Source organism: Enoplosus armatus, chromosome 2, assembly GCF_043641665.1.
Source record: "Enoplosus armatus isolate fEnoArm2 chromosome 2, fEnoArm2.hap1, whole genome shotgun sequence".
Taxonomy (NCBI): domain Eukaryota; kingdom Metazoa; phylum Chordata; class Actinopteri; order Centrarchiformes; family Enoplosidae; genus Enoplosus; species Enoplosus armatus.
This window is the reverse complement of record NC_092181.1, coordinates 4,241,522-4,267,534: the sequence shown is the minus strand read 5'-3', so window position 1 is coordinate 4,267,534 and position 26,013 is coordinate 4,241,522. Positions and strand designations below refer to the sequence as shown.

General features: G+C 42.5%; 1 protein-coding gene across 1 annotated transcript in view; it reads right to left on the bottom strand.

Moving 5' to 3' along the window:
- Positions 1-4,143: 4,143 nt before the first annotated feature.
- rgs12b (regulator of G protein signaling 12b) overlaps positions 4,144-26,013 on the bottom strand; it is a 39,865-nt gene continuing 17,995 nt past the window's right edge. The window contains exons 5-18 of the mRNA XM_070915054.1: positions 17,790-17,811; positions 12,132-12,301; positions 11,711-11,803; positions 11,461-11,604; positions 10,158-10,340; positions 9,749-9,899; positions 9,413-9,507; positions 8,977-9,189; positions 8,349-8,422; positions 8,103-8,229; positions 7,869-7,965; positions 7,668-7,720; positions 6,597-6,768; positions 4,144-6,231 (exon numbers count right to left, since the gene is read on the bottom strand). Coding sequence (XP_070771155.1) covers positions 5,639-6,231; positions 6,597-6,768; positions 7,668-7,720; positions 7,869-7,965; positions 8,103-8,229; positions 8,349-8,422; positions 8,977-9,189; positions 9,413-9,507; positions 9,749-9,899; positions 10,158-10,340; positions 11,461-11,604; positions 11,711-11,803; positions 12,132-12,301; positions 17,790-17,811 — 2,187 coding nt within the window. The 3' untranslated portion in view covers positions 4,144-5,638. The remainder of the gene's footprint in view (positions 6,232-6,596; positions 6,769-7,667; positions 7,721-7,868; positions 7,966-8,102; positions 8,230-8,348; positions 8,423-8,976; positions 9,190-9,412; positions 9,508-9,748; positions 9,900-10,157; positions 10,341-11,460; positions 11,605-11,710; positions 11,804-12,131; positions 12,302-17,789; positions 17,812-26,013) is intronic.

Genomic DNA, 26,013 nt, shown 5'->3' with positions numbered 1-26,013 from the left:
ATTTGATTCATCTCAGCAGCCCTCGGTAAAGAGTCTGGGAGCAGCTGCACAGTTGTTGACTCTGGGCCTTTCGTCTCAACTTGACAGCGTTTCAGATCATCAGTGCGGTCAGAGTCACAGGGACGACGTCAGCTGGTCCGACGGTCTGTGAGTCAACTGAACATCGGGCTCCTCAAACAAAGGTTGCTTTCAGTTTACTGCGGTCTATCTGCCCTTTGCCCTCACTCTGCTCCAGCTGTCTCTTGGCTTTGACCATGGAGGGCAAGTCCGAAGTCTGGTACACTGCCGACCTCATCCTGCTGCCACGGCAACGCAGCTCCAAGGCCACACCCTCCCACTTCCTGTCCAGCTCTGAACCCTGGGATCCCCGGAGGTCTCGGGACCCTCTGCGGGTTTGCCTGCCGCCCTCTGGGTCATGGGTGTCCCCGATTCTGTCCAAATCCAAGGCACGTTTTGGGGTTGAGTGGTTGGAGCGGGATGAAGGTGACTTGGATTTGCGACGTGAGCGAAGAGGAGGCCGTGGTGGAGGAGGAGGAGGAGGAGAAGGAGGAGAAGGAGAGGGTAGGATGGGGTTGGAAGATGTTGTTCTTCTGCTGGGCATTTTGAAACCTCCTCCTCCTTCTCCTCCTCCTCCTCCTCCTCTTTCCCTCCCTCTCCTTCTGTCTCTGTCTTTACCTGAAGAAGAAGAGGCTGCTTTAAAAAGAGAGATGACAAAAGAGACAGACGGAGGAGACAAAAGAAATGACACAGCACTCACCAGCACTGCAAACAATCCACATGCAAGGAACATCTCAAAGTCTGTGGTGAAATAAAAAAATATTTTTTTTAAAAACAAGAGCACATGGACTAAAGCTAGAAGAAGCCTTCATCCCTCGGCATGGATATGCATATGTGAAGAAGAGGGTGACAAATTAAGAAGATTATTCACATTCTGTCAAACTCAGTCAAATACTCTGACAGCCATGACCAGCATACAGCCAACTGTTCCAGCACCGTGGAGACACACACACACACACACACACACACACACACACACACACACACACACACACACAGTTGGGTGGCAGCAGGAAACTAAGTGGATGTGACAGATATTCCCATGCTGGCTGTTGGCTATGACATCATGGGAAAGCGGGTTAGATGGTGCTCAGTGTGAATGTGTGTGTGTGTGTGTGTGTGAGAGAGAGTGAAAAGAGGCAACCCCCACATCTTAATACAGACTGCTGCCATCTACTGGCTGAGAGAAAGGGATGCATTCTCTGTGTTTGACAGCCGATTTGCCCTCTGTTTGTTCACACCTCTATTTCTTTTAATAATTATATGACTTTGACTTTAAACCTGTTGCTGCTATTGTCTCATTTAATTCATTTTTCTTTTAGACCTCTTTGTTTCATTTTATAAGATGTGAGCAACAGGCATTTCACACAGTAGACATCTGACATGTAATAGCAGGAAAGGCACGGGTGTAGTTAATAGTGATGACGGAAACTCAGCCATTGTTTATGACTTGTAACAACGTGATCCCTTTACTTCAATATTCCCATCAGCCTCAGCTGCACTTGCTTTAGTGCTAATTAGCAAATGCTAGCATGCTAACACTCACTAAGATAATGAACGTGGTAAACGTTACACCTGCTACACATCAGCATGTTAGGCGTTAATGTCATTGCATGCATGTTTGCATGCTGATGTTAGCATTTAGCTCAAAGTATCTAGCATGGCTGTAGACTCTGGTGAATGTACAGTATATACAGTGCAGTACTAGGCTGTCCTACCTACTTAGAAGGGCTGCTGCTTGACTTCAATGTTACTCAACCGCAAGTAAAATGACTTGTTACAAGAGGAGGAAAATGGCTGTTTCAAAGTCAGTTTGACTTTACAAGAAAGGAGGTATGAACAAACAAACTCTTGGTCTATAGGTGACTGCACATATTTCCTGATTACACGCACTTGACTGACTTCTCACTCACTCTTTTGATGGTTCTGTTGTATTTGTTAGGGCCAAATTACACCTTTACCGTTTTAATGAAAACACCTGTGTGGGTGTGCAGACCCTTTAATGATTGTGCCATTAAAGTGCAACTGTAGACTACTAAAAATGTTTTTAAAAAGTACAAAATATTTCAAGTGAAAGTAGAATTACTTATTTCAAAGTGCACCAAAGTAAATAAAAGTAAAAAAAAAACCCAAAAACTCAATTCAGTAACAACAGTACTTTCAAGTAGTTCATTTCCAACCCTGGATATACTACAGTGCAATCCAGTTTGCTCTGTTTAGCGGAGATATTTTCTCTCCTTCTTTTCCAGTTTTATTCCTTCTCTCACCAGCAGATGGAGCCATTTGAGATGAGACGCGAAATTGTGCTGATGCACTCAGAGGCAATTATCATGTTGGCCAGTGGACAAGGGCAACGGTCCCAGCAGGAGCCAGTGAATTGAAACACCAAGCCAAAACTGCAGCTTCTGTGGACGGATGGTTTTCCCATGCAATTACAGCAACAATAAGATAACTCACTGGGTCCTGCAGCATCACACCCAGTTATGGGTTTACTTTGAAGAAATCTCAGCACTTCCTTCCTTGATATTCAAATAATCTCTCTGTTTTTTTAACTCGTTTGTGATTCTCATCTGAAACATGTGTAATACCACTAAGGAGACAACTTGTGTATCCCCTGTCCTCATAGATACAGATCCTTGTTTTTTGTCCTTTCCTATCTATTTTCCCGACAGAGTCCTTGACAGAGTCTTCTTGTGAACACTTAAAAAAATCCCACAGACTCATACATCACAGCCAGACAGGAACTTAAGCTTGTGTATGAGTGTAAGTGAGAGGGGACAAAGTGGAACAGGAAAAGATATTTCATCTCTCTCTCTTTATGTTTTGTTTAATTATATGGAGCAGTTAAATGCAGTTGCAGCTGTTGTCACATGTCAGTCCCGGAGGATACACAAACACAACAAACAACACTGAAGAATTATTATTCGAATGGAAACCGCTACAGAATAAGATCATCATGTGATGCCAAAGATACACACAGATGTAGACACTCTGTGTTTGTACGTGAGCACGAGCATGTATGTGTGTGTGTGTGTGTGTGTGTGTGTGTGTGTGTGAGGATGAGGAAGAAACAGAACCTAGTTTTGTTTGTGGGCTACCAAAGAGCCCAGCATGACAAAGCTTGCCTAACAAGGCATTGAGCAGAGGGGAACCCATGCATAGCTAATAGCCCAGTCCCCCCAAAAGCCTTTGTACCCCGAAACAAAAACCCTGTCCTGCAGACACAGACACACACACACACACACACACACACACACACACACACACAGAAGAGGCAACAGAGAGAGGAGAGGAATATCAAGTAAGATAAATAGGAGAAAGGTTGTACAGATGGAGTCAGGTGGTCGGAGGTCAAAAACAGAAGCAAACACAAACTGAAGAATCCATCACATTTTCTTTGTTGGTATTGAAAAAGGGTTTCAACGAGGATGGCGGCTGATCAATTTAACAATAAGAACACTTGAGTCTGATAACCTCATCATGCCAATTGTAGTTAGGATGGTGATTCCCTGTGGTGGAAGAGATACTCAGATACTTTACTTCACTAAAAGCAGAAATACAACAATATAGAAACACTCCACTACAAGTAAGAGCACAGAAAGAAAAATGTGCTTTAAGTATCAAAAGTAACAGCTCTCATTATGTAGCTGATGCGTAAACAATCAATGTAACAATTCATCAGATTTCCAATATGTCTTTTTATCTGAAAACTTAACCTGCAAAGTAACTAATATATATCGCTGTCATATAAATGTAGTGGAGTAAGACGTACATAGTTCCCTCTGAAATGTCGTGAACTAGAAGTGTATCGTATAGCAGAAAATGGAAATACTCAAGTAAAGTACAAGTACCTCAAAACTACATTGCCCCACTGGTTATTACCATGGCAATATTCTGTTTGACATTAAAAATCAGGATACTTTAACCTTAGATGAAAAAAAAACGTAATGTAAACATTGATCCCAGCGCAACGCCTCCATGCACAGAAGAGCTGAGGACAAATTGGAGGCACACATTCATAACAAATGAAGTGAGGCGAATACAATGAATCGATTACTGAAAGTCTGAGAAAAGACAGGAGGCCGCTCACATGAGGCTCTACAGGGAGAGTTCAACCTTTAAAACATTTATTTGATCTATTTACAGACAGTACAGCCAACTGAACAGAACAGAGGAGAATGGATTTCTATTGTGACACAACTGAAGAAACAGCATGGCTGCTTTGCAATTCAACAATGACTATAGCACTACGGTGATTTCACAAAGTTGACTATATACAAACTAATACTTTTAACTGAAAGATCGAAGAAAAAACATGAGAAGGACGTGGGATAAATTAATAGCACAGGATAAAGTAAGAGTGAAACCTTTAAAAAGTGAAACGGTTTGACTTGTTAGTCCGATTCTTGCAGCTAAAACCCTGCAGGGAGAGACAGTTGGAAACACTGCTGAATTGCTAGACTGCGGAAAGAAATGAAAACAGATGCTGCTGTGAGATGCAGTGCGAAGACGAAAAAATCGAGATGAAAAAGAGAAAACTGCTCATACGCAGTCAGTGCAGACGTTTCTGAATCATTTGGTCAGACAGCAAGATCGCATGTGTCTGCACTCGCTGTATTCTGTTTCCATGAATGACACGAGAAATGCCTGAGGTGAGAGAACAGTGGTGGAAACACAGAGCGTACTGTGCTGGAGTGGATAAAAAAAAACAGCTGAGCAGATGTGTGTGTTCATGGCACTGTAGCAGAGGTTTGTATTTATGGGGTCAGGCCCGCTGTGTCAGCAAGCAATGTGCTCAAAAGCATGTAATAAGTTGAAAATAATACATGGTCCACTTAGTAGTGCAGTAATGTAGCCTCCATACCACTGTGGATAAGGAACAGCTAGTGATAGTTGAAACGGACATTTTGAAAGATTAAAGCAGAAAACAAACAAACAAACAAAAAAAAGCGAGGAGAAAATGATTTTTAAGAATGTGTAAAGATGCGTAAAGTCTTGTTTGTAATTGGCTAAAGTGCATTGTTAGATTCTGTACACTGGGGGGGTGGAGGAGGGAGTTTGGCACTGGTCACCACCAATTCATCCTGAGCTCGTCCTCGAGCTTACGTCTCCAGAAAAAAAAAATTATCACACAGATACACACCATGCAGGGAAACTCCAAAGACAAGTTCTGTCCAAGCCTAATGCATCCATTTTTCCTCTCTTCATGTGTTTGACCTATTTTACCTCAATGCTGTTGTTAACTCGCAGTAGATGCTGGCCGCGAGGTAGCGCACACATCACTACATTTATCACGACATCCATTGTTTGACTAAATTTTCACTCATTTCTACTGCATGTGATGAAAGTCTCAGCTCAGTCCTTTACATTATTTACTGTATTTTACACTTGAAATGAAATGTCCTGTAATTCTAATTATTAAGTGATTTATTAAATTAAAGGAGGAGATCTGGATGCATTCTGGGCCATTCGGCCACAGACCAAAGTGACCGGCAAGGACCTTCAAACTGACTTTAGTGGGTCTCCAGTCCCGCTTACAGTCAGGTGAAGGAAGAGGTGAAAGTTCAAAAGCTTCAAGAGTTCACACGGGGGCAGTACCTGAGCTAGGCCGACCGTCCTGTGCTTGTTGTTGGGGTCGGGGGTGGGGTTTGCACTGTAGGGCTGAGGGAGTGACGTAGTTGAGGCTGGGGCTGTTAATGTCCCCTTCTCCCACAAGAGTCAGATCAGAAAGGGTGTCCTCCTCCAGCATCTGGACAGAGTCCTGGAGGAGACAACGCTGGGCACCCTGGGACGGGTGGATGGGGGAGATGGTGCCAGGAAACGGAGGAGGTGGTCTGGCTTTCCTCCCCCCTCCACTCTCAGTGCCCAGTGCAGAGTCCAAGCTCTGGGACTGATGGCTCGCGTTGAGCAAGTGGGTGCCGCCTCCTCCTCCCCTGTCGTTGCTGTACGCCTTATTGCCCCGGTGACCACTGCTAGGGAAGCTGCCGTTGTTGGGGTTACGAGAGTGCGGGGTGGAACAACTGGGCTCGGGGTCGTAGGGAGGAGGCACAGCCTGGTTGGTTGCCACTGGCGACAGGCGCAGAAAGTCTGGGAGCTTCAGGTGGCTTTTGTTTAGCAGGCCTCGCTGGTCGTCTGCTCGGTTGCTCTGAGCTTTGGATATGAGGTCGAAGAACTCTGCAGGCACACACGCACACACACAACAAACAGAAACAGGTGTACAGACACACGTAAGCACACACACACACACACACACACACGTACGAGCATGTGCACACACACACACAAATTAACAATCCCTCAAAATGACAACTTGAAAAACAGTAAGACATCCATTGTAATTCAGAAAACATGCAGCAGAGGGTGTGTATTAATCAGTTAGACAAGTCAAAGCTACATTCAGTGTGAGCAGAGGTGACTGTGCTACATGTAGCTAGCTAGCTTTGAAAGCATTTGCCTGCAGACAGGCAAAAGGGTTAGTGTGATCACAGCAACAAAGCTACAGAAACAAAAGAGAGCGAGGGAGGTCGGTCAGTCTTTACCTTCAGCTTCGTCTATATTAATCTTTTTCTGCTTTCTTTTCTCCGGAGCCTTATGGAGAGAGACAGAGTGGTTGGGTAAGGGCTGGCCGCTTGTGTCAGGGCTGGGCCCAGCCTTGCCGTTTTCCCCATGGGGGTGGGCTGAGCCGGCTTTCCCTGATGGCCTGTCCTCCCCCTGGGGGCCACAAGGAGAGCGGAGCGGGGCATTAGAGCCCTGGTGAGTCATGATGGTGTAAGTATGGGCACAAGGAATGACAACACTCGGGGACTAGTGCTACTGAGGATGAGGAGGGTGACAAATCATAAAATGAGAACAATTTGATGGGGGGTAGGGGGCACAAATTAAATGGGATAAAATAATTATGATGATGTGTTGCGTAATTAATAATTGATGACATTTTTAAAACATGTATTTTTGATCAGTTCCTATTAAGACAGGTGGGATGTTCCATTCAGACAGCCACAATGCCCACCACTGTGAGTGCCAAGTATTACCAACAGTAACACACACCACAACACCACCAACTACTTTCTACTACGTAAAGCCAAACTACTGCCCATGAAGTGGGAAACAGCCTGTTTAGAAAGATAAACAAACCCAAACCGCAATCTACTTCCACCAACTAAGTCCTTTGCAGGTGTTCAGAGGGAGTTTTTGAGGTTCTGAGACCCAGCAAATGCTCTGCGAGGCTGGGCTACTATCACCTGGCCACTGGGTTTGTTACGGAGGAAAGAGAACCAGTAAACCAGAGAGAAAAGTTGATGATGCATTCGGCCACAGGCAGACCACAATGATGGAACATTAGGAACTTCGAGAGTGTGACGAGGCTCTCGGCTCCACAGCAACAGTGCACATGAACACAGTCACGCACAGCCCCAAACGCTGCCAGAGACACACATCATACACCTGCGCACATCTTAAACACATTGCAAACAGACATGGGTGGTCGAAGACAGCGAGAGAGACACTTAGTAGCGTGACATCATCAACCAGGAAGTGGAGACATTCGGTGGGTTATGGAACATTCCAGAGCAAGAAGAAAATGGGAAATAAGAAGCTGGAGGAGATCTTACTGTTGCTGGTTGGTTTCTGCTTGTCGAGGGGACTACTACCTTCTGTTTGTCTGCTGAACAAAGGAAAGAGAGCACATGTAGAGATACAGATGCAAAAATTATAACAATACAAGCATTAGGTTGTAGTTCAGTATTTCATCAATGAGAGACAGCAGGTTGCATTTGTTATTGACAGCGACTGCAGGTGTGTGTGTTCCTTACCTTTTCCAGGAGTGTGTTCTGCTATATCTAGCACCACTCGAAGCCCATCCAGGTTGGATATAGGAAGACCTAGATCTAATGGCTCCAACTCCCCACTCTGCATTGCACAAACACGCACACACACACACACACACACACACACACGTGATATGAGTTTGACGTCATTACATACACTGCCTGTCTGTCTATTTCCTTCTGTCTATCTACAGGCAGCCAGAATAAGGGGGTACTTACAATGCGTGCCACCAATTCAGAGAGGTGCAGGCCATATTTGGCCACCACAGGCCTGAGGACCTCAGTCACTGGCTTGGTGGGCTTTGCTTTTAGGCCCACCGAACGGTTAATAGGGACCAAGTCCAGTCTGGAAAAGAGGAAAACAGAACTCAAGTTTTCTGTAGGATAAGTGGACATCGTGGTTTTACTCTTCGTATTGGTTTGAAATGTCTGAAAGCGCATGGTGATTACTGCTTGTTACTGTACCTGAAGAGAGTGCGTTTTTCTAGTCGGAGGTCTCGAGAGCACAACGTCATACAGTCTTGGTCCAAAACAAGTGGCTGAGAGAGTGAGACAGAGGAATAGAGGGTCATCATGAAAGATGTCCAGCTAGTTGCTCAACCCTAACGTGTGATCACTGACAAGATAAACATGTGACATTTACTGCTCTCTGACCCCCTGACTTCTTTCTGGGTAATTTAATCATCATTCATTAAAGCTGTGTGCAGAACTCGACAAGAAGCTGAAAATCAAACACATATTGACATATTGCGACAGTATAAAGTTGATATGGCTAACATGTTATCAAACTATTGCCTGTTTGAGCAGTGAAACTGAACCAAAACAGTAAAGTTGTGGGCCATAAAACCAAAACGATGAGCTGAGTCAGAGTCAGATGATTAAGTCTGTGGGTTTATCACTTCATCACTATTGTGACCTATTGTTTACATAGAAATATTGACTAGTCCTGCTTTAACATACTTTTTAGGTAACAACCAAACCAGACTTCAGTTTGTTTGCTTGATTTGTGGTGTGACTTGTTGTGGTTGTTGATAATTGGTATGAGAGCTTTGAAGCCCAAAAGGTAAAAGGTATTTAGGACATCCAGGTGTACCTTCTCTCCTCCGACCAGGAAGAGGTCTATAGCTGCCAGGTTGATGCACAGCTTCTCGCAGAGGCCCAGCAGCAGGTCCCTGATGGACACGCCGGCCCTCAGTGGAACAGAGCAACATGAGCCGTCTGGCAAGCTTATGTTACACTGCCTCAAGGGGGCGCTGCCCCCTCCACGCTCTGTTGACACTGATACTGCACCACGAGAAACATCAGCCTGAAGGAAGAAAACAGAGACAGATCGGGGAGGGGCAGAGGAGACAGTGAGAGGAAGGTTTAAAAAAATAACAGAGGAAAAACAGACAGTATTTCAGTATTGTCAGAGTTTTTGTTTGAATTACTTTTAATGCAGATACATTGAGAGGAAGAGGGTAAATATAAATCTCCATGCTGAAATGTCTATGTGCCCATTAGTGTAATGTCTAAACTAATAGACTGACCTCATTCCTCCCCGACCCTGACGTTCCCAGCTCCAGACTGGCTCCTGAAGACAACGAACCCTGGGATTCACGTCGGCCATTGCTGCCAGAGAAATCTGAAAAATAATAATAATACACTCAAATCTTGACATCCAAATGAAAAAATAGCCCTCCAATTTGAATGTCTACAACTATCTCTTCCAATATGTGTTAAAAATTTGCATATGACCTTTAAAGAATCACTGTTTAGTGATCTGTGCTCTTGAACCAGCAACAATTTGTAATTGTTTTTTTTGTTGTTGTTAGGACTGAAACTCTTTAACTGAAGGAACTCATACAATGCTCAAAACTACTGACTGTAGTTGAAGTCGGCCAGCTCTCGTTTCTTCGGGCCCTTTCCAAAGCTTCTGTTGCGGGACCAGGAGAAGAACATGCCTTTCCTCCGGTCTCCTGAATCATCCCGGCTGTCTTCATTTAAAGATCTGCCTGACTTGCTCTTTTTGTCCTCCTATAAGAGATAAACAAAATAAATGAAGAGGGGTAGACACCGTTGTGCGAACTGTATGTTCTACTACATAACAAAACCCAGAATCCTTCCAGCTCTTAAAAATAATTAGGATTATTTATAACGTTAAATTTACAGAAGTGTAAAAATATTGTATTTTCCCAAATCTATTTCCCTATTTCCCAATGTTTTTGTGTATCAACACTCTGTGACAAGACACAGTCAAGAGGAAGTGTGTGTGGAGGCTTTCTGTTGCGTTACCTTCTTGGGTGTGGAGAGGTTGGAGCGGTCGGAGCCGGTGGTGCTGTGTTTGGAGGTGGGACTGCTGGGGATGTGGTAAGGGTCAGGCAGGGGCCTCCCCTCCACCTCCGCCAGCATACACTCCTGGTACAGCAGAGACTTGAGGAACCGTGTGTAGCTGTCGAACTTCATCAGGTTGAAGATCTAAAGGGGTGAAAAGGAAGGAAAGAAGTAATCAGTGGGCAACAGAAAATGCAGGAAGGAGTGCACAAGCACACAGAAAAGGCATAACAAGACAGGAAAGGGGATGTAAGTCAATGGCAAAAGGATTGAAGAAAGGAAGGAAAAGGGAAGATGATTAGAGAGGATTAAGGATTAAATTTAAGACTAACAGTGGGACAGATTGAAAAAATGATGTTTACAGATGTTGAAAGCACATGGGAAAAAGGTCAATTTCAAAGTAAAAGTCTAATATCCCACCAGCAGCCCCTTGACTTTGTTCATGTTCACATGGATACAAATGATTTTTTGGAGACGTAAAATCAAACATTCATCCACAGAATGGTGCTAAAGGACAAAGCCGTGGAGTTATAAACATCAAACAGTCTGTCCTCTGGGAAGCATTCATGTGCCCCGTAAACTGCATAGCAATCCGCCTGTTGGATTTTGATATTTCTTGTGTAAAAGCGGGGCAGAAAATATAAAGAAGTCAATATATATGTGTGTATGTGTGAGTCCACATGTGTGTTTCAGTATGACCCAAAATCTTTATTCTTTAATGGAGCCACAAGATCTTGAAGAACCCAGGGGTATTAGTGGAAAAGCTCATCTCAGGCTTTGATGTGTGTGTGTCTTTGGGAGAATATGTGTGCATGTTTGATGTGTAAAAATATAGAAGGTGATAGTGAGGAGGATATCCTTCTAGCCTTGTGACTCTTATCACAGTTTGAACATCTGAGCTCAGCTGCTGAAATCAATAGAGCTTTTCAGCAACTTTGCCCCCTCCACGACATGCACATCTAAGAAGCCATTCACATCCACGATGCTAGACAGCAGGCGGAGATGAATAGTTGACCTTATGTTGAGTGAGCACCCAGTGCAGTAATACTAGTGCATTTTCAATAGGGGTCTGTTTTGATTCAGTTTTATGAGTAATAATACATTTGTCCTTCAGGGAAAGCCTCTTTTCACTTCCCCCTCACGAGGGAGGTCAGAGGTCAGTGTCATCTAAGCACAGCTTCTGGGGCCGATGCTTTCTGTTTGACAGATCACCTTAATCAGCTTGAGATTTCAATAAATAGTCTGTGTTTGGTGCATACGCTACCTGCAGTTGCTGCTCCTTGAACATGTCGGGTCGGGGGGCGTTGAGTATGTCGTCAGCGAGCTGAGCTTGACTGTCAATGTTGACCGGTGTTGTGGCTTTACTGGACAGGAAGCTGTTGTAGATCTCCCTGGCACGCTGAGAGAGCTGGAGAGAGAAAGAGAAGGTGAGGAATGAAGAGAGCTTATAACACATAAACGTTCCCTCTTTATTGCTCGAGGGGTGTAAATGGATGCATGTGTGTGTCTGTTACCTGCTTTTTGTCATTCTCAGGGACGTGGCTGAAGAACTCACAAGCCTGCCAGAACAGGATATTCTCCTCACTGAACTCTTTCTTTAGGAACTCCTGCAGCACAAGAATAAAGAGTGGATCAAAAATCAGGCAAACTAGTATACACACTAAGTCAGAAGACAGAAGTGTCTTCACAATAATACAGCGGCAGATGCTTACGGCCACTACAGATATCACACAAATAAAAACACAATGAATCTAATTTGTCAAATAACAAGTGGTCGGCCTGACATGACCAGACAAATTATATGACCACAGCATACAATTCATACAAGGTCTTAGCTGATTTAGCTTTTGACTTTGCAACATTAGAAAGCTTTACTGAGGAAACATCTGTTACGTGAATGTGCTGGCCAACAACAGTCATGTGCTGTTACAGTACCGAGAAGTAGCGGACTCCCACGGGGTCCTGCAGCAGTCTCTCAAAGCAGACAGCCCAGCTGGCCACTCTCCTCTCAGTGTGGCGCCGGTGGCTCTGAACGCTAGGCAGGCTGGCATTGCTGTTCAGACTGTTGTCGCTGCTGCAGCCCTGCAGCTCCACGTTGTTAAGTTCTGTTCAAACACACACACACACACACACACACACACACACACACACACACACACACACACACACACACACACACACACACACACAGACACACACAAATACACCACAACATTAAATAATTGTAGTGGTAGTGACTTCAGAAGGGCTGAGAATCTATAAAACTATCTTGTATCTTTGATTTCCATGTCTTTTTGTTTTGTAATCATTGCATGGTATGGTCCTGGTTGGTACTTTTCCTATTCTTGCCACAATGCACTCTCTAGTAGCTGCCAACATCCCTGCTGAAACCGTTCAAAGTGTGTTAACAACATGCTCCACTGCACACGTTATCTTTGTGTATTACTTGTTTAACAGTGTAGTTGGTTTAATCTTGAACAACTCCCAACAGTGTTAAACTATTTGCCTAACCTCTTGAACACTGTAGCTACTCTTTTGTACTGTGTGTACTCTCAATCAAAAATAATTTTATTATCTAACATTCCAAGTACGGAGTTTTGTACACAGATGCTTAATCGTTCCAGTGCATTTAAGATTTGATTATTTTTCTCACCACTAGACCTCAGTACATCTATGTTCCTAATGTTAGACAGACGTGCAAAGAAAGGCACAGAGAGAAGCTGAGAATAACGGAGCTTCAGGCCTGATGAACTGAAAATGGGCCACTGAGTTGAGATAAAACAAAACAGAACAACAGCCAGAGGGAAAGCATCACCGGTCAGGTGCCCCAGACCCCTCAAATCCTGTAAATAAACTGAAAAACCAGCATGCCGCCCACAGTCCTGTGTGATTTTAAACTTGGAAACTTGGCTATTAATGGATCATTCCACTATGATTTCCGCTTTTGCACATTTTTCACCTGTTTAATATTATCAATGACAGTCTTTAATGGCAATCTATTGCTGTGAATGAGAGACAAACATCAATCCTTAACCTCTTATCCTGTTCAGCGTCACAGGGGCTAGACACCCTGGACAGATCACCAGTCTATCACACAGACAGGTCAACACCATAATAAAAGGAGTCTCAGACACCATTTCATATTAATGCACATTTTGTGAAAAACACAAAAGTTGAGACATGAGATATTATGTTACTTGTGTTACTGTGTTTTCGCTTCTCTAATTCCCACATTTTCCTCTTCAAAATAAAAATTCAATTAACAGAGAATGACCTCTCCTGTCTTTCACCACTCATCCAAGCCAACAGACAAACCAAACAAGTCAAATGTAAGTATAGGCTGCAAAATAAAATCTAAATGTAATAAATAATACATTTCATTAATGAAATGAAATGGAAATATACGAAAGTACGAGGCCCTGACAACACAGGGGCTCATCAAAAGGTGATGTCTGATTCTGTGAACCAGTAAGGATGCTGCAATATTTGAATCAAAATGTGACGACAATTGTGGGGTTGTTTGCTGACTGTCAATCAAATCTGATCAAATCACACCCACACAGTCCTGAAAAAGCCGTTTTGAGGGTTAAACTAAATTATTAGTGTGTTGCTCATTTAATGCTGAATATTTAGTGTCATAGAGAAATGCCAAGTTTTCAGGGGTTTTAAGTGAAATTACTGAATAATGTAGTACATTTTGATATCTACATTTCACAAAGGGGACATTTAGCTAAACATGCAAAAAGGAAATCGGCTGTTTAGAGAGCTATTACTGTGAAAATGCCCAGCAGAGCTCAGTGAGCAAAGTTAGACTTCCATAATAGCAGACCACAAAAATATAATGAGAAGAAAAATAAGTACTTTCCTATCAAAGAATTCTGCCCCACAACTAACTCTGTATTCTCTTTAACACCAACATTCAAGTCACTTTTATCTTGTATGAAGATGGAGAAAAGAAACAGCTGAGCAAAGGTACAACCCTTAATCATCACACCATAGCAACAACATATTTAAACACAACAGCTGCCCTAACACATTCTTACACTCTGTAGTTTGTAGCTACAAAACCATCCATTTAACAAAACATCTACATCTTGTGATCACGGGGATTCCTGTTAAACTTTGCAATCCATAAAACCATTTCAGTGACTATACTAAAGTTAAACTAACACTCAACATCAAAGGATCTGATGCAGGTCACTATGTTTGATTTATTGCTCCTTTATGCCTAAAATCTATATTTTCTTCAGTTGGAAAACAAGCATTTGTAGCACCAGCTGTATCCTCACCTGGGTAGAGCTGGTAGGAGCCTGTGTGGTGCCATCGGGGCAGATAGCGACTCCTGAGGGGTAACCAAGCCCCTCCATCCATACTCACCCTATCAGGGCCCCTCGCAAACTCAAGCACACCAGGTTGAACACACAGTCCGAGACTGGGCACACACACACACAAACACAGCTGAATACATCACAGGAAAGAAGCGACGAGAGAGAGAGAGAGAGAGAGAGAGAGAGAGAGAGAGAGAGAGAGAGAGGCTGTTGGTGGTGAGCAACCTGGCTGACAACCAGAGAGACCACAGAGAGAGTCAGGTCACACAGCACGCACACGCACCTGCATGCACATCCTCTCTCTCTCTCTCTCTCTCTCTCTCTCTCTCTCTCTCTCTCTCTCTCTCTCTCTCTCTCTCTCTCTCTCTCTCTCTCTCTCTCTCTCTCTCTCTCTCTCTCTCTCTCTCTCTCTCTCACACACACACACACACACACACACACACACACACACACACACACACACACACACACACACCTTCCAGGTAGGTAAGTGATACAAGCACACACAGACCTTAAGACGATGAATAATTCAGAGCACAGGGAGGAGGGAACTAAAAACGCCAGAGTACACGCACATACATGTGCACACAGGCACACACACACACAAACAAAAACTGCAGTATTGATGAGCAGCTTGTTAAAGGAAGGCCACTACTGAGACTAATGAGGCCTGCAGCCCCCCACACAGCTACACACACACACAAACACACACGAACTGACAGATGCAAAGAACAAGGAAGAATACCTGACCACCTACTCCTGCCTGGACTTGTCAAACATTTCAAAATAAATCTAAATTTGTGAGATTGGTTCGCCATAAGCACAATACAAAATTCAATATAACACAGCTATAGGCCTTAAATAACCAATCTGCAAGTACAGTCTATTATTATTAATGTATTCAACAGAGTCATAGAGTGACATTCAGGGGCATATTCACACAAAAAATGCATATATTCATGGTACAAGTTCAGAGGATGTATATTCAAATTCAAAATAAGGCAAATAAGATAAATAAGTTGAAGATAGATTTTCCTAAATGTTTCACCTATATTTTTTTATGAATAAATGATTTATTTGGTCTGAAAACACACTTTGTATTCAAGTGTACACTATTGTGAGCAGTTTTCTGATGTCACAATAACATTAACAAGAGGTTTCTACACTGGACAAATTATCATGTAAAACATCCAGTGACTGACTTCATTAATTGTGTAAAAGTGTCTAAAAACGTCTATGAAACGGAGTTGTATCAAACATGAAAATGTACCATGCAGTTGTATCATTGCTGGCGTACAGGAAACGGCAATACCTGAGTCAAAAGCAGCCATGTGAGAGTGTTCAATTCAAATGGCACAGTAATTAATGGCAGCAGGCAGTGGTGAAAAAGTAACAACACCACAGTGTGAAAATACTATATTATAAAACTATTGCAAGTCTACTACAAGTCCTGCATTCAAAATTTTACTTAAGTAGGGTGGTCAAATAAATGTGGTAGAGTAAAAAGGACAACATTTCCATCAGAAATGTAGTGGATTAGAACTACAAAACAAAAATAATTTTAATGAATAATCTCTACTGCGGCTGTTTGAATATATAGTTGAATTTGATGGTGAATTCTGTGGAAGCATTAGTGCTCAAGATAAAATTACAGCGACACCAGGCACTGCCAGGTAACTGTTTGTAAGAATCACTATCTCATCCTAGTGTTGCTCTTTTCATCTTTGATTATTAGAGCTAAAACCCGGAACATCTCTCATCACGTTGTGTTTGACTTCTGCGTCTCACTCTTGAGCATATTATAGAAACTTTCTCACAGAATTGTCAGGTTAGTTGTGCAGGACACCTTTCCCTACGAAGATAACATTCACAATTTAATCTTCACAGAGTTAATGAGTTTCTCGACTCGATAACTGTGTGACGTGTGCAGAACAAACTGTCAAACTAGAATCCCTTTCCTTAATGTTTACTTGTTAGGTTATCTCAGCATGATGTAACAATAAACAAAGCAATAACAAAACAGCAATATGTTTTCATCTTCAATAAAGACTGACACATCAAGCGAGTTGCTTTCTGTACACACAGTTACACTCCATTGGCTATTTCCTGGTGAAAGAGATCTATACTCCTACTTTAGTTTGAATAACTGGGAGCGACCACCAAACATTTTCCCTAGTCCCTCTGCCGTCATGCTTCCCACATCACATGCACATGCATGTGCAGGGTGAGCATGCTTTCTCCTTCACTCACCTACAGCACATCCTCTCTCTTCCAGAGACACGTGGTGTGAAGTGGCCATAAACACTTCTACACTCGAGCTGATTGTAAACATGTCTGCCATGGACTCTACACCCCTTTTGTCTTGTTTCTCACCTTCTCCTCCTTCACCTCCTTTTATCTCCCATCTGCCATAAATAGTGTCTTTCATGTGCCTTTGTGAGGCGTTAAAGCACCATTAGAAGTCTCCTAAATTGGAAACCTTTCGTTATTGTTGGCACATGCTAATTGCTCACGACACCAACAGTTTACCTCAAATGAGGTCGAGTACAATACAACGCGAGACGACGAAAGAACACAAAATCAATACATACAACAATACTAATTAAAACTACAGAACCATCAGAATACAATATAATATAGATATTTAGTTATAATCAACCTTGTTTTGCATTTTGGTAATGAACTCTCAGATATCAAACTATTGCTTTCAATTCAAATCATCCCAATACTGTTTCACAAACACATACATTAGTAGACTAAGTGCAAAACCACACATTTAACCTTTTGCTGTGCAATCTAAATAGCACCATGTCTGTTTCTCATGATGTGCGTCCTATTCATAATTTGCCACAACAAGTTCCTGCTGTGTGGCTAATGTTTACAAATGTGGGACTATCTTTAGGTTACAGCAGAGCAGGCAGAGGTGGGGTAGAAGTTGAGCAGGTCAAACCAGACTGTCTGTATCCGTTTCTGTGAATTTAGTGAAAGCAGCCAGATTAATGAGGTGTCCACTATAATCATGGCTGTAACCCTGAACTTCAGAACAGGACAACTGGCCCAAACACAATGAGCCTTTTATATAATCCCATTAAATGCCACTTAAAATAGATCATAACAACTGATGGATGAGGGAAGCCAATTCAGTAGTGGTTCAAGGGTATGTCAAACATAAAAAAATAGTAATAATAAGTAGAGAAAAAGAAGGTTAGTGATCGCGAGAAAGTCCTAGATTATATTGAGAATGTCATAAGACATATTTACTCACCTCCATCGGAGACTGCAGCGGACTGTAAAGAAGCAGAGAGAGACATAAATTAGGATATTCCCTCATCACACAGATGACACATATTCATACAAACTCACACACTACATGAGTGCCAAGGGGCAGCTGCCCAGGCACGCACTTTTGGCCACATGAAGACACAGACAGAGAAAGACTGTTTCTCACAGGACCTGACCCATTATCACACACACTTTCACATCATAACACAGTCAGGTTAGCGCCCACACTCATTGTCTTGTGTGTGGGTGGAATCATCTGTGAACTGGCTGTGCTTGCTCTGCAAGAAAACCTCCTCAGAGGGGTGGGGCTTATTGGGCGTGTGAGTATATGTGTGTGTATGTGCATGAGTGTATGTGCGTGTGTGTGTGTGTGTGTGTGTGTGTGTGTGTGTGTGTGTGTGTGTGTGTGTGTGTGAAGAGGGGAACTTTAGGCCTACCTGCCCCCAGTTTCACAGTGAAGTGTGATGTTTGCTTGCATCTCTCCCAATCACCAATTATAGATAGAGTTTAACATGCAGCAACATAAATCTGTATCTAATCTAATTTTCACCATATTTTTCACTCACACAGACACAGATATGTATACAGACACGTATTCAAACCAAACTTACTCGAGAGTCACATCCTATTTCCCTGACATAGACACAAAACAGCACACAGAAAAAACACACACAATGCAGTGATTTTTATCCCAGACATGCTGAGCTGGGATGAGATCATTGAACACAGACATCAGTAATGTAGCTAACTCTGGAGCATAGTTGAAAGGCTCTGTGACTCAGAGAGAGCAAAAGGGAAGGAACAGACAAAAGAGAGAAAGAAAGAGTTGGGGACAAGGCGAGAAAGGAGGGCTGAGCAGCAATTAGAGACAGAGCTGTTTGTCAAAGACAGAATACCAAACTAACATCAGCTCTCTGGATAAAAATCCTCACTGTCAACCTTCTCAGAGGCTTCTGATGCTGTTAATCTGACCACTTATCTTGCTAATCACAGGCTTTATGCTTACTCGTATGATGGAAGGCAGGCTATGGGGCAGCTACATGGGCAGATGTGCTGGTTCTATTTTCTGTGGTACATTTGTATTTGGAAATGAACTTTTAATGATCTCATCATTACGCAACAAACACAAAGTCTTCTGGACGACTTGATGTTTCTATAGGGTTATCTTATGGTCAGCAGTTAGTCATATTTCAACTTCATTTCTGAGAAATCAAGTAGTTTCTCCCTCAGTTTGAGATGTTAAATGACGATATAGTGACCATGATTCTGCCGGCAATTGCAAGGCAGAAAACCCCAACCAGCCATGAGCATAGGTTTTAGCATATGTGGAACATGTATGATATTATATCTAAAGCAAACGCATTTGCACAGGTGTTCATGATAGTGTCCCCACCCTGCCTTTACCCACAGGGTGAAAATACACTAATACACAGGGATCACAGCCACTACCTTGAGTAAAGAGTTATACATGGGGAACCAGTACATAGTTGAAGAAACTTCACTCAGAGAATTTACATTAACTTAAGTAACGTGGTTACAGTCAGCTTCCTGCAGTAACCTTATTACTTACACGTAATTACATACGTACCCACAACACCCAGTTTACACCCAGTGTACAAGTAAAACATTAGTGAAACCCACAAACCCATTTGTGCATGAAGAGTTGAGATAGGGAAAGTGTTGCTGTGACAACAGCATGCAGGATGAAAGAAAACTTTTACGAGTATGTCTTTGTGTTCAAAACAATGAAATGACTAAAGCTGAAATTGGCAATATAACAAAAATATAAGCTTCTAGCAGTTTAAATAAATCAATTTCCACTGCTGAATAGTTACATTCACACTGGTCTGGTTTCACACTGTGCCATCACTCCAAATGCTCAGACCTCCCCTCGAAAAAACTTCTAGAAGCAGCATCTTATATCATTCATCATATAAGATCCACTCTAGTTTCAAAAATATGCAAATTCTACAGTAACAAGATTTCCCACTGTAACCTAATTTCTTCCTGTAACTTCAGTCAGTTTTCAAACTTACTTTGAACCGTTTTCATATGAACTATTCTTAAAAACTTATATTCAATCCGTAATAAAATTGCTGCATACACAAGTCCTCCAATATCCTGACTCAGATTCAATACACCTTTAAACTAATCAAATCTAATGAAGTTGACCCCATGGTGCAGCATACTGTATGTGCTGGTTTGATTCATGTGCATCTTGGCCATTTCCTCACTAGAGCCAGGCTGTCCTGGCCAGATGGCACAGCCAGCATAATCACTGGGATTAGCTATTTCAGACCGTCCTTGGAAGACTAGAAGTTGGCACCGGCGCGTGAAAAGAGATTTGATGTGACTTTATAGCAGTTGATTGTGGTCGAACCACCACGGAGGACAAGAGAAAATGACAGAGGCAGAAACCTCACCAGTGGAAACACGTTACCTGATCCTCACTCTGATTAGAGTCCCACATCTCGCACATTTCAACAGCGTGTATTCTGTCTCTAATGTGAGTGTGTGTGTATTTTATATGGGTGTAGCCTATGTATGCATGTGGTCGACATCTGTTAGAGATGTCTTTTGTATGTTGGGTGCATTCTTTTGCCTTTGTGAATGTGTGTGTGTGTTCACCCCCCATCCCCATTCAGCTCTGGTGTGATCACTTCCAGACGTACTTTGTGGTGGAGTGGTTTGGCCCCTGGTTGAGGCCCCAAGTCCCCTCTCCTCTCCTTTCCTCCCCGCTCTCCCCTATAACTCCCTTCTTTTGTTTGTTCTTTTCCTCCTATCCAGTCATCCCTCTCTTTCTTCCTCTTTCCCCCATTACCACCTCTCTTATTCCACTCTTCCTTCAAGTCATTCTCTTCTTCACTCGCTTCCTCGGTCATTCCAGTGGTGTTCCCCCTCCTCTCCTGGCAGATCCTGGTCATTCCTGACAGCCAACAGGGGATGAGTGGGGTTTTCCAGACTTTCCCTCCTCAAGCTTCTCTCCCTAGTCCCTATCCACAGAGGAGCATGCAGCTGGAAAATGTAACAGTCTTGATAATAGAGAACCATAACATCAGATATATCCCCCACAGTATGTAACAAAGAAGTCCTGCCATTTCATGGACCCCGTGTGCACTACTTTTAGCCTCCATTGCTTTCCAACTTAGTGAGCACTACACTCCCTCAGTGTTACTGGCATACTGGAATTTACTGATATGTCATAGCCCCAATACTGTCTGTGGTTATTGTTCACAGATATTAATGGGGCTTTTATGTCCCCTTCACACGGTAAATGTACTGATAAGATCAGCAGAAAAAAGTGACACAGCAACACATGACTGATGGTCATGATTATGGTTTCCACATTTGCGGAGGTTTTTGTTAGAGGAAAAAAAAAAAACGTTCCAAGCAAAACCTCAGAATGTGTGTGTGGTTATGCATTTTGTGAATTCAAACGGAGCTGTAGCTAATGGTTTCTTCTTAACAATTAACATGTCAACACATTATTCGTTTGCCATTTAAACTGTCTCAGACAGTGTCAGTTATGATGTTGCATGATTGCCTTTGCTAGGAATATTTTTATTACATTTGTACAGGCTTGCCAAATTGGTGTTGATTTTTAGGGCAGACACAAAACAAAAGACATCGACTTGAATAAAATCCTGCACTTTCAAAGTACAATCAGTCAGCAATGAAGTAGAATAGCAGTTTGGTCCTCTGATAAGTAACAGCTGGAAAGATGTAATAATGCCGGCGTACTACTAACTTCAGTTAGATACTTGGCTGTCTATCACGCTGATGTGCATCAAAATACCTGACTGGGATGTTTTTCACTGTCACTGCAGGGGTCTGCCATTACAGGTTATCCCAACAAAATTAACAAAGTCAAACAAGCACCACATTATTTAGTTTCACTTTACTGTGTTTTAATACCTTATCTACAATGACTGTCCTGCTGTTGTATGCCTCCACCAACCAGTCAAGTTGCAGTTTACATCCATGTCTGACTCACATAATATATTTAATGAACAAACTACAACGGAATTTAATAAAATAATAAAAAGTGTATTTTTGGGTGAAATGGAAGTTATCACTATATTGACATGGATGATTCCAGCAAATCATTTCCAGCAAGAAACCTGCTGTCTTCATTTAGAGACTATTTTTATAGAGAAGTACAGAGGAATGATAAAGAGTTTCATCACATGGTGCAACGACGATCACCTGAAGCTCAATATCAGCAAAACCAATGAGCTTGTGGTGGACTACCAGAGGAACAGGAGGCCCCCTGTCCTGATTGTTATTCAGAGAGAAGAAGTGGAGAGGGTGGACTCCTTGGGACCAAGTACCAATCAATACAAATTTCCAGGACATTGTGGACACAGTGAAAAAGAAACATTTTTAGCTTCTCGTTGTCCAGGTTGTAAACTTTGGTAATGCGGCCTACCGTTACCGTCACCTGTATTCTCTCACCTAATTTTACCATCCTGTTCTCATCAACAAAAATGATATCCGGCTTGCCGTCTACCGTCTGCCTGAATCCATGTGAATGCTACATGAGCGTATGAATTCTTGAGTTATGGCCAAAAACATGTTTTGTGAGGTCACATTGACCTTTGACCACCAAATTCTAATCAGGTCATCTTTGAATCCAAGTGGACGCTTGTGCCAAATTTGAGGAAATTACTGACAAAAACAACTCAGACAACATATTGGCAGATATTCTTTTTTAAAAATACACATAACAGAAACCAACATTTTTGACAAGGATCCCTTTTGAATTGTGACCAAAAAGAAACTGTGTCTGTATTCTCTACACCAGCCCACCTGATTTATCGGTCCAGCTCTAATGCAGTTCCTAAATAGAATACTACTGAATTAACATCAGTGCCAAAAAACTTCACTGGAAATATGACTGCAAGTAACAATTATTTTTAGGTATCGATTCATCCGTTGATTAATAGTTTTGTCCATAAAATACTGAAAAATCTCCATTATAATTTCCTAAATCCCAAGATGTCACCTTCAAATAGTTTATTCTCTACAAGCAATAGTCCAAAACCCGAGAGATTCATTTTTCAACTATAAGAATTCTGCAAATCCTCATTTGTACAGCTGGAACCATGAAATCTTTAATAATGCCAAATCTTATCTGATGCTCTGCTAGTCCGGTTTTAGATCTTGGGATTCACAAAAATAAAATAAAGTCTGTGAAGAACTTCATAAGAATATTTGCTATTCTGAGAAGTCTTGTACTCTCACAGCAACTTCAACAAAAGAGAAGATGGCTGAATCACATGTCTTCCCAACACACATTGGGAACACACACTGCTCTGAAACAAACATCCAGGCCTCTTTTTCATTCCTAGTCCACCGCAGCCGGTGCACGTGGCTCATCAGGGTCTCTAGATTTACAGAACAAGATGCAACTGATGGGGTTGTCAGTGGGAACTTGGTGTTGTATTCCATAATGACTTTGTTGATCAATAGCGATAAAATGACCCGTCGGATGATGTGCGGTTTAAAAACATGTTTTTTTTGCCTACAGGTCACAACATGTTTGTACACCTTCATCCCTGGCTTTCCACTCCCTGAACATAAAATGTCACCTTGTAGCAACATGCCTGGTTTGTTCATGTTGGGTTTGTGTGTGTGTATGAAGTGGTTGGTCACTGTGTGTACAGGTCCCAAGTGCTTTATTAGCTGTGACTAGAGGGAGAGGGGTGGCTTACATCATCTGTTATGAAGCATGGACGTCGGGTTCAAACTATGGCAACACACAGGGTACAATTTACAGCCGTTCATTCTCACTGTTATCATAATATTAATACTTTAAAAGCCATAAAAGACTCCTTAAACAATCTCAAGTTTCCAAAATGTTCCTTGTCTGTGTGTGTGCGCGTCTAGGTGGACGACGATTCCTGGAAAAAGACATTCTGTTTTATAGGATGAGACACAGAGCAGCCAGTAACACTTAACAGGGCGAATAAAAAATGTCTGTCTGTGGGAGAAACTGTCAGGGATAACATATGCACTCACACACACAAAGACAAGACTGTTTGTACCACAGGAACCTTATTCCTGGCTCCATCACCGGAGCTGCAACTGCCACCTTTGGTAAGGAATGAGATTCAACTCTTAAGTGTGTAAGTGAAAGATGACTGAATAGATTGAAATATGGAAGAACATCGAACATGTATTCAAAGTGTACTCTACTACTAACAGTGGCGGTACTCGTGGAGACCACACCTATAACTGAACAACTGACAGACATATGCTGTCCTTAAAAGGTGACTTAGAATTCACAACACAGATTTCCTGACTGCACGCACGCAAACACACCCACAGACACACACACTTCCAGCTGAGGAGGAAGCTGTTGCGCCAACAGTCCCAATGTGTGCGTGCCTGTGTGTTTACTTTTGAATATGAGGTGAATAGTGGCTGCCATTGAGGAGGCCAGAGTCACCCTGCCAGGATTGGCAACCATGAAACTGCTTGGCTTTAGCGTAGCTTAACTCAGAGAGGAAAGGATGAGGTGAACAAGCTGATTAGGTTCAAATTATCCATATATGAGTCAAATGAGGCTCCACAGGTGTGATGATTCCTTCCATGCAACCCTGAGATGAAGAAGACACGCTTGCACAAATCTGCACTTCCTGAATAAAAAATAGACTTTCAGGAAGATTTCCAAAAAGATAACTAGCTAAATCAATGAATAAACAAACGCACAACGATCAGCGAACTCAGTGTCAATGGACCCTATGTGTTCACCGTCTCAACGTCCCCACAAACATTTCAAAACATTTTTTTATTCCAAAGTGAAATCCTCTGTGACCGTCTCTGGAATTCAGGGATAAAGCCCTCAATCCCTTGTGATGCATTCAAGAATCAATATCCACTCTCTATGAAAGGAAGGAATGCAGATCATGTTTGTTTCCCTACAATAGAGCCACACAGGAGATGTGACTCAGAGGCTGAGCTGGTGATAAATGTCTGTTTTACTTGGCTCCCTGCCTTAAACGCACACAGGCAGAAGAGGGAACAAGATGTAAACACAATTCAATCTGATCAAATACCTCTGAAGGCTGAACACACTCACAGCTGCCAGTCGACACCCTAGATTGGGGGAAATTTCACGAGAAATGAGAAAGCTTAGTCAGCTCACCTTTCCATTGTCTTACAGCTGTTTTTTTCCCTCACTTTCTTTAACACACACACACACACACACACACACACACACACAAGACAAGCCTTGTAGGTGGAATGTACAAACCATATGACACAGAGGACAGAAAAAAAGAAGCTCTTTCTGTCTTTGCCTCCATTTGTCTCAATCTCTGGCCCCGTCTCTACCTCTGTTTCTCTTCCTCTCTATCTCCCGCTCTGGCCCAAAACACATCTGGCTTTGGGAGGAAGGGAAACAGCCTAGAGCCGTCTCAAACTCTTGTTAGTCTTTCTTCCTTTCTGTCTCACTTAACCTTTACACACACTTTCCCAGCCTGCCACCACAACATCCCTTCTTTTTATAAAACACCAGGCAGGATGACTTGTTCATTTTAACTTTTGTATTGTTTGTTTCCCCAAGCGCTGCTGTCTATTTTGTCTTTCTATATAAACCCCCATCCCTGTGTGCTCCCTCTCATATGGTCTGAAGGTAATGGAGTCCTCTCTCTCCCTGTGTACTTTGCTGTAGGTAACAGTCCAGTCTTCCCTCCATCTGTCCCTGTCTTATTCACTTGTAGTGAGCAGAACAACACTGGTATGCACTGTCGCTTGCACTAAATGACATTCTCACTCCATCTTTACTCTTTCTCTACCTCGTTCCATCCTCGTCTGACTTCTGTCATTAACTGCACAGAAGACAAGCCAAAGCCAGGGTACAAAATTAATGTGAGGAAAAGTGCTGCTGAATTTTTGATGTGGCTGCTAAGGTTTTCCACTCGAGGCAGCATTACAGCCAGACGTTGGTTTGTTATTAAAAACTACTTTGGCTTATAAATCAAAGAATGTTGAATATTTTGAATGTGGCATTGGTTAAGTTTGCTTCTATGGACATAAATAAATGAGTAAGTAAGTGTCTCCTTACAGCAAGTTGTGCACCTTCTCTATACAGACCACTTGGACGGCATTGTAAGTGTGTGTTTGCAGACTACTCACTGTATTGAAGTTCCAGACCCGCTTGAAGGAGAGCCTCTTCCTCAGGCTCATCCTGCTCTCCTCTC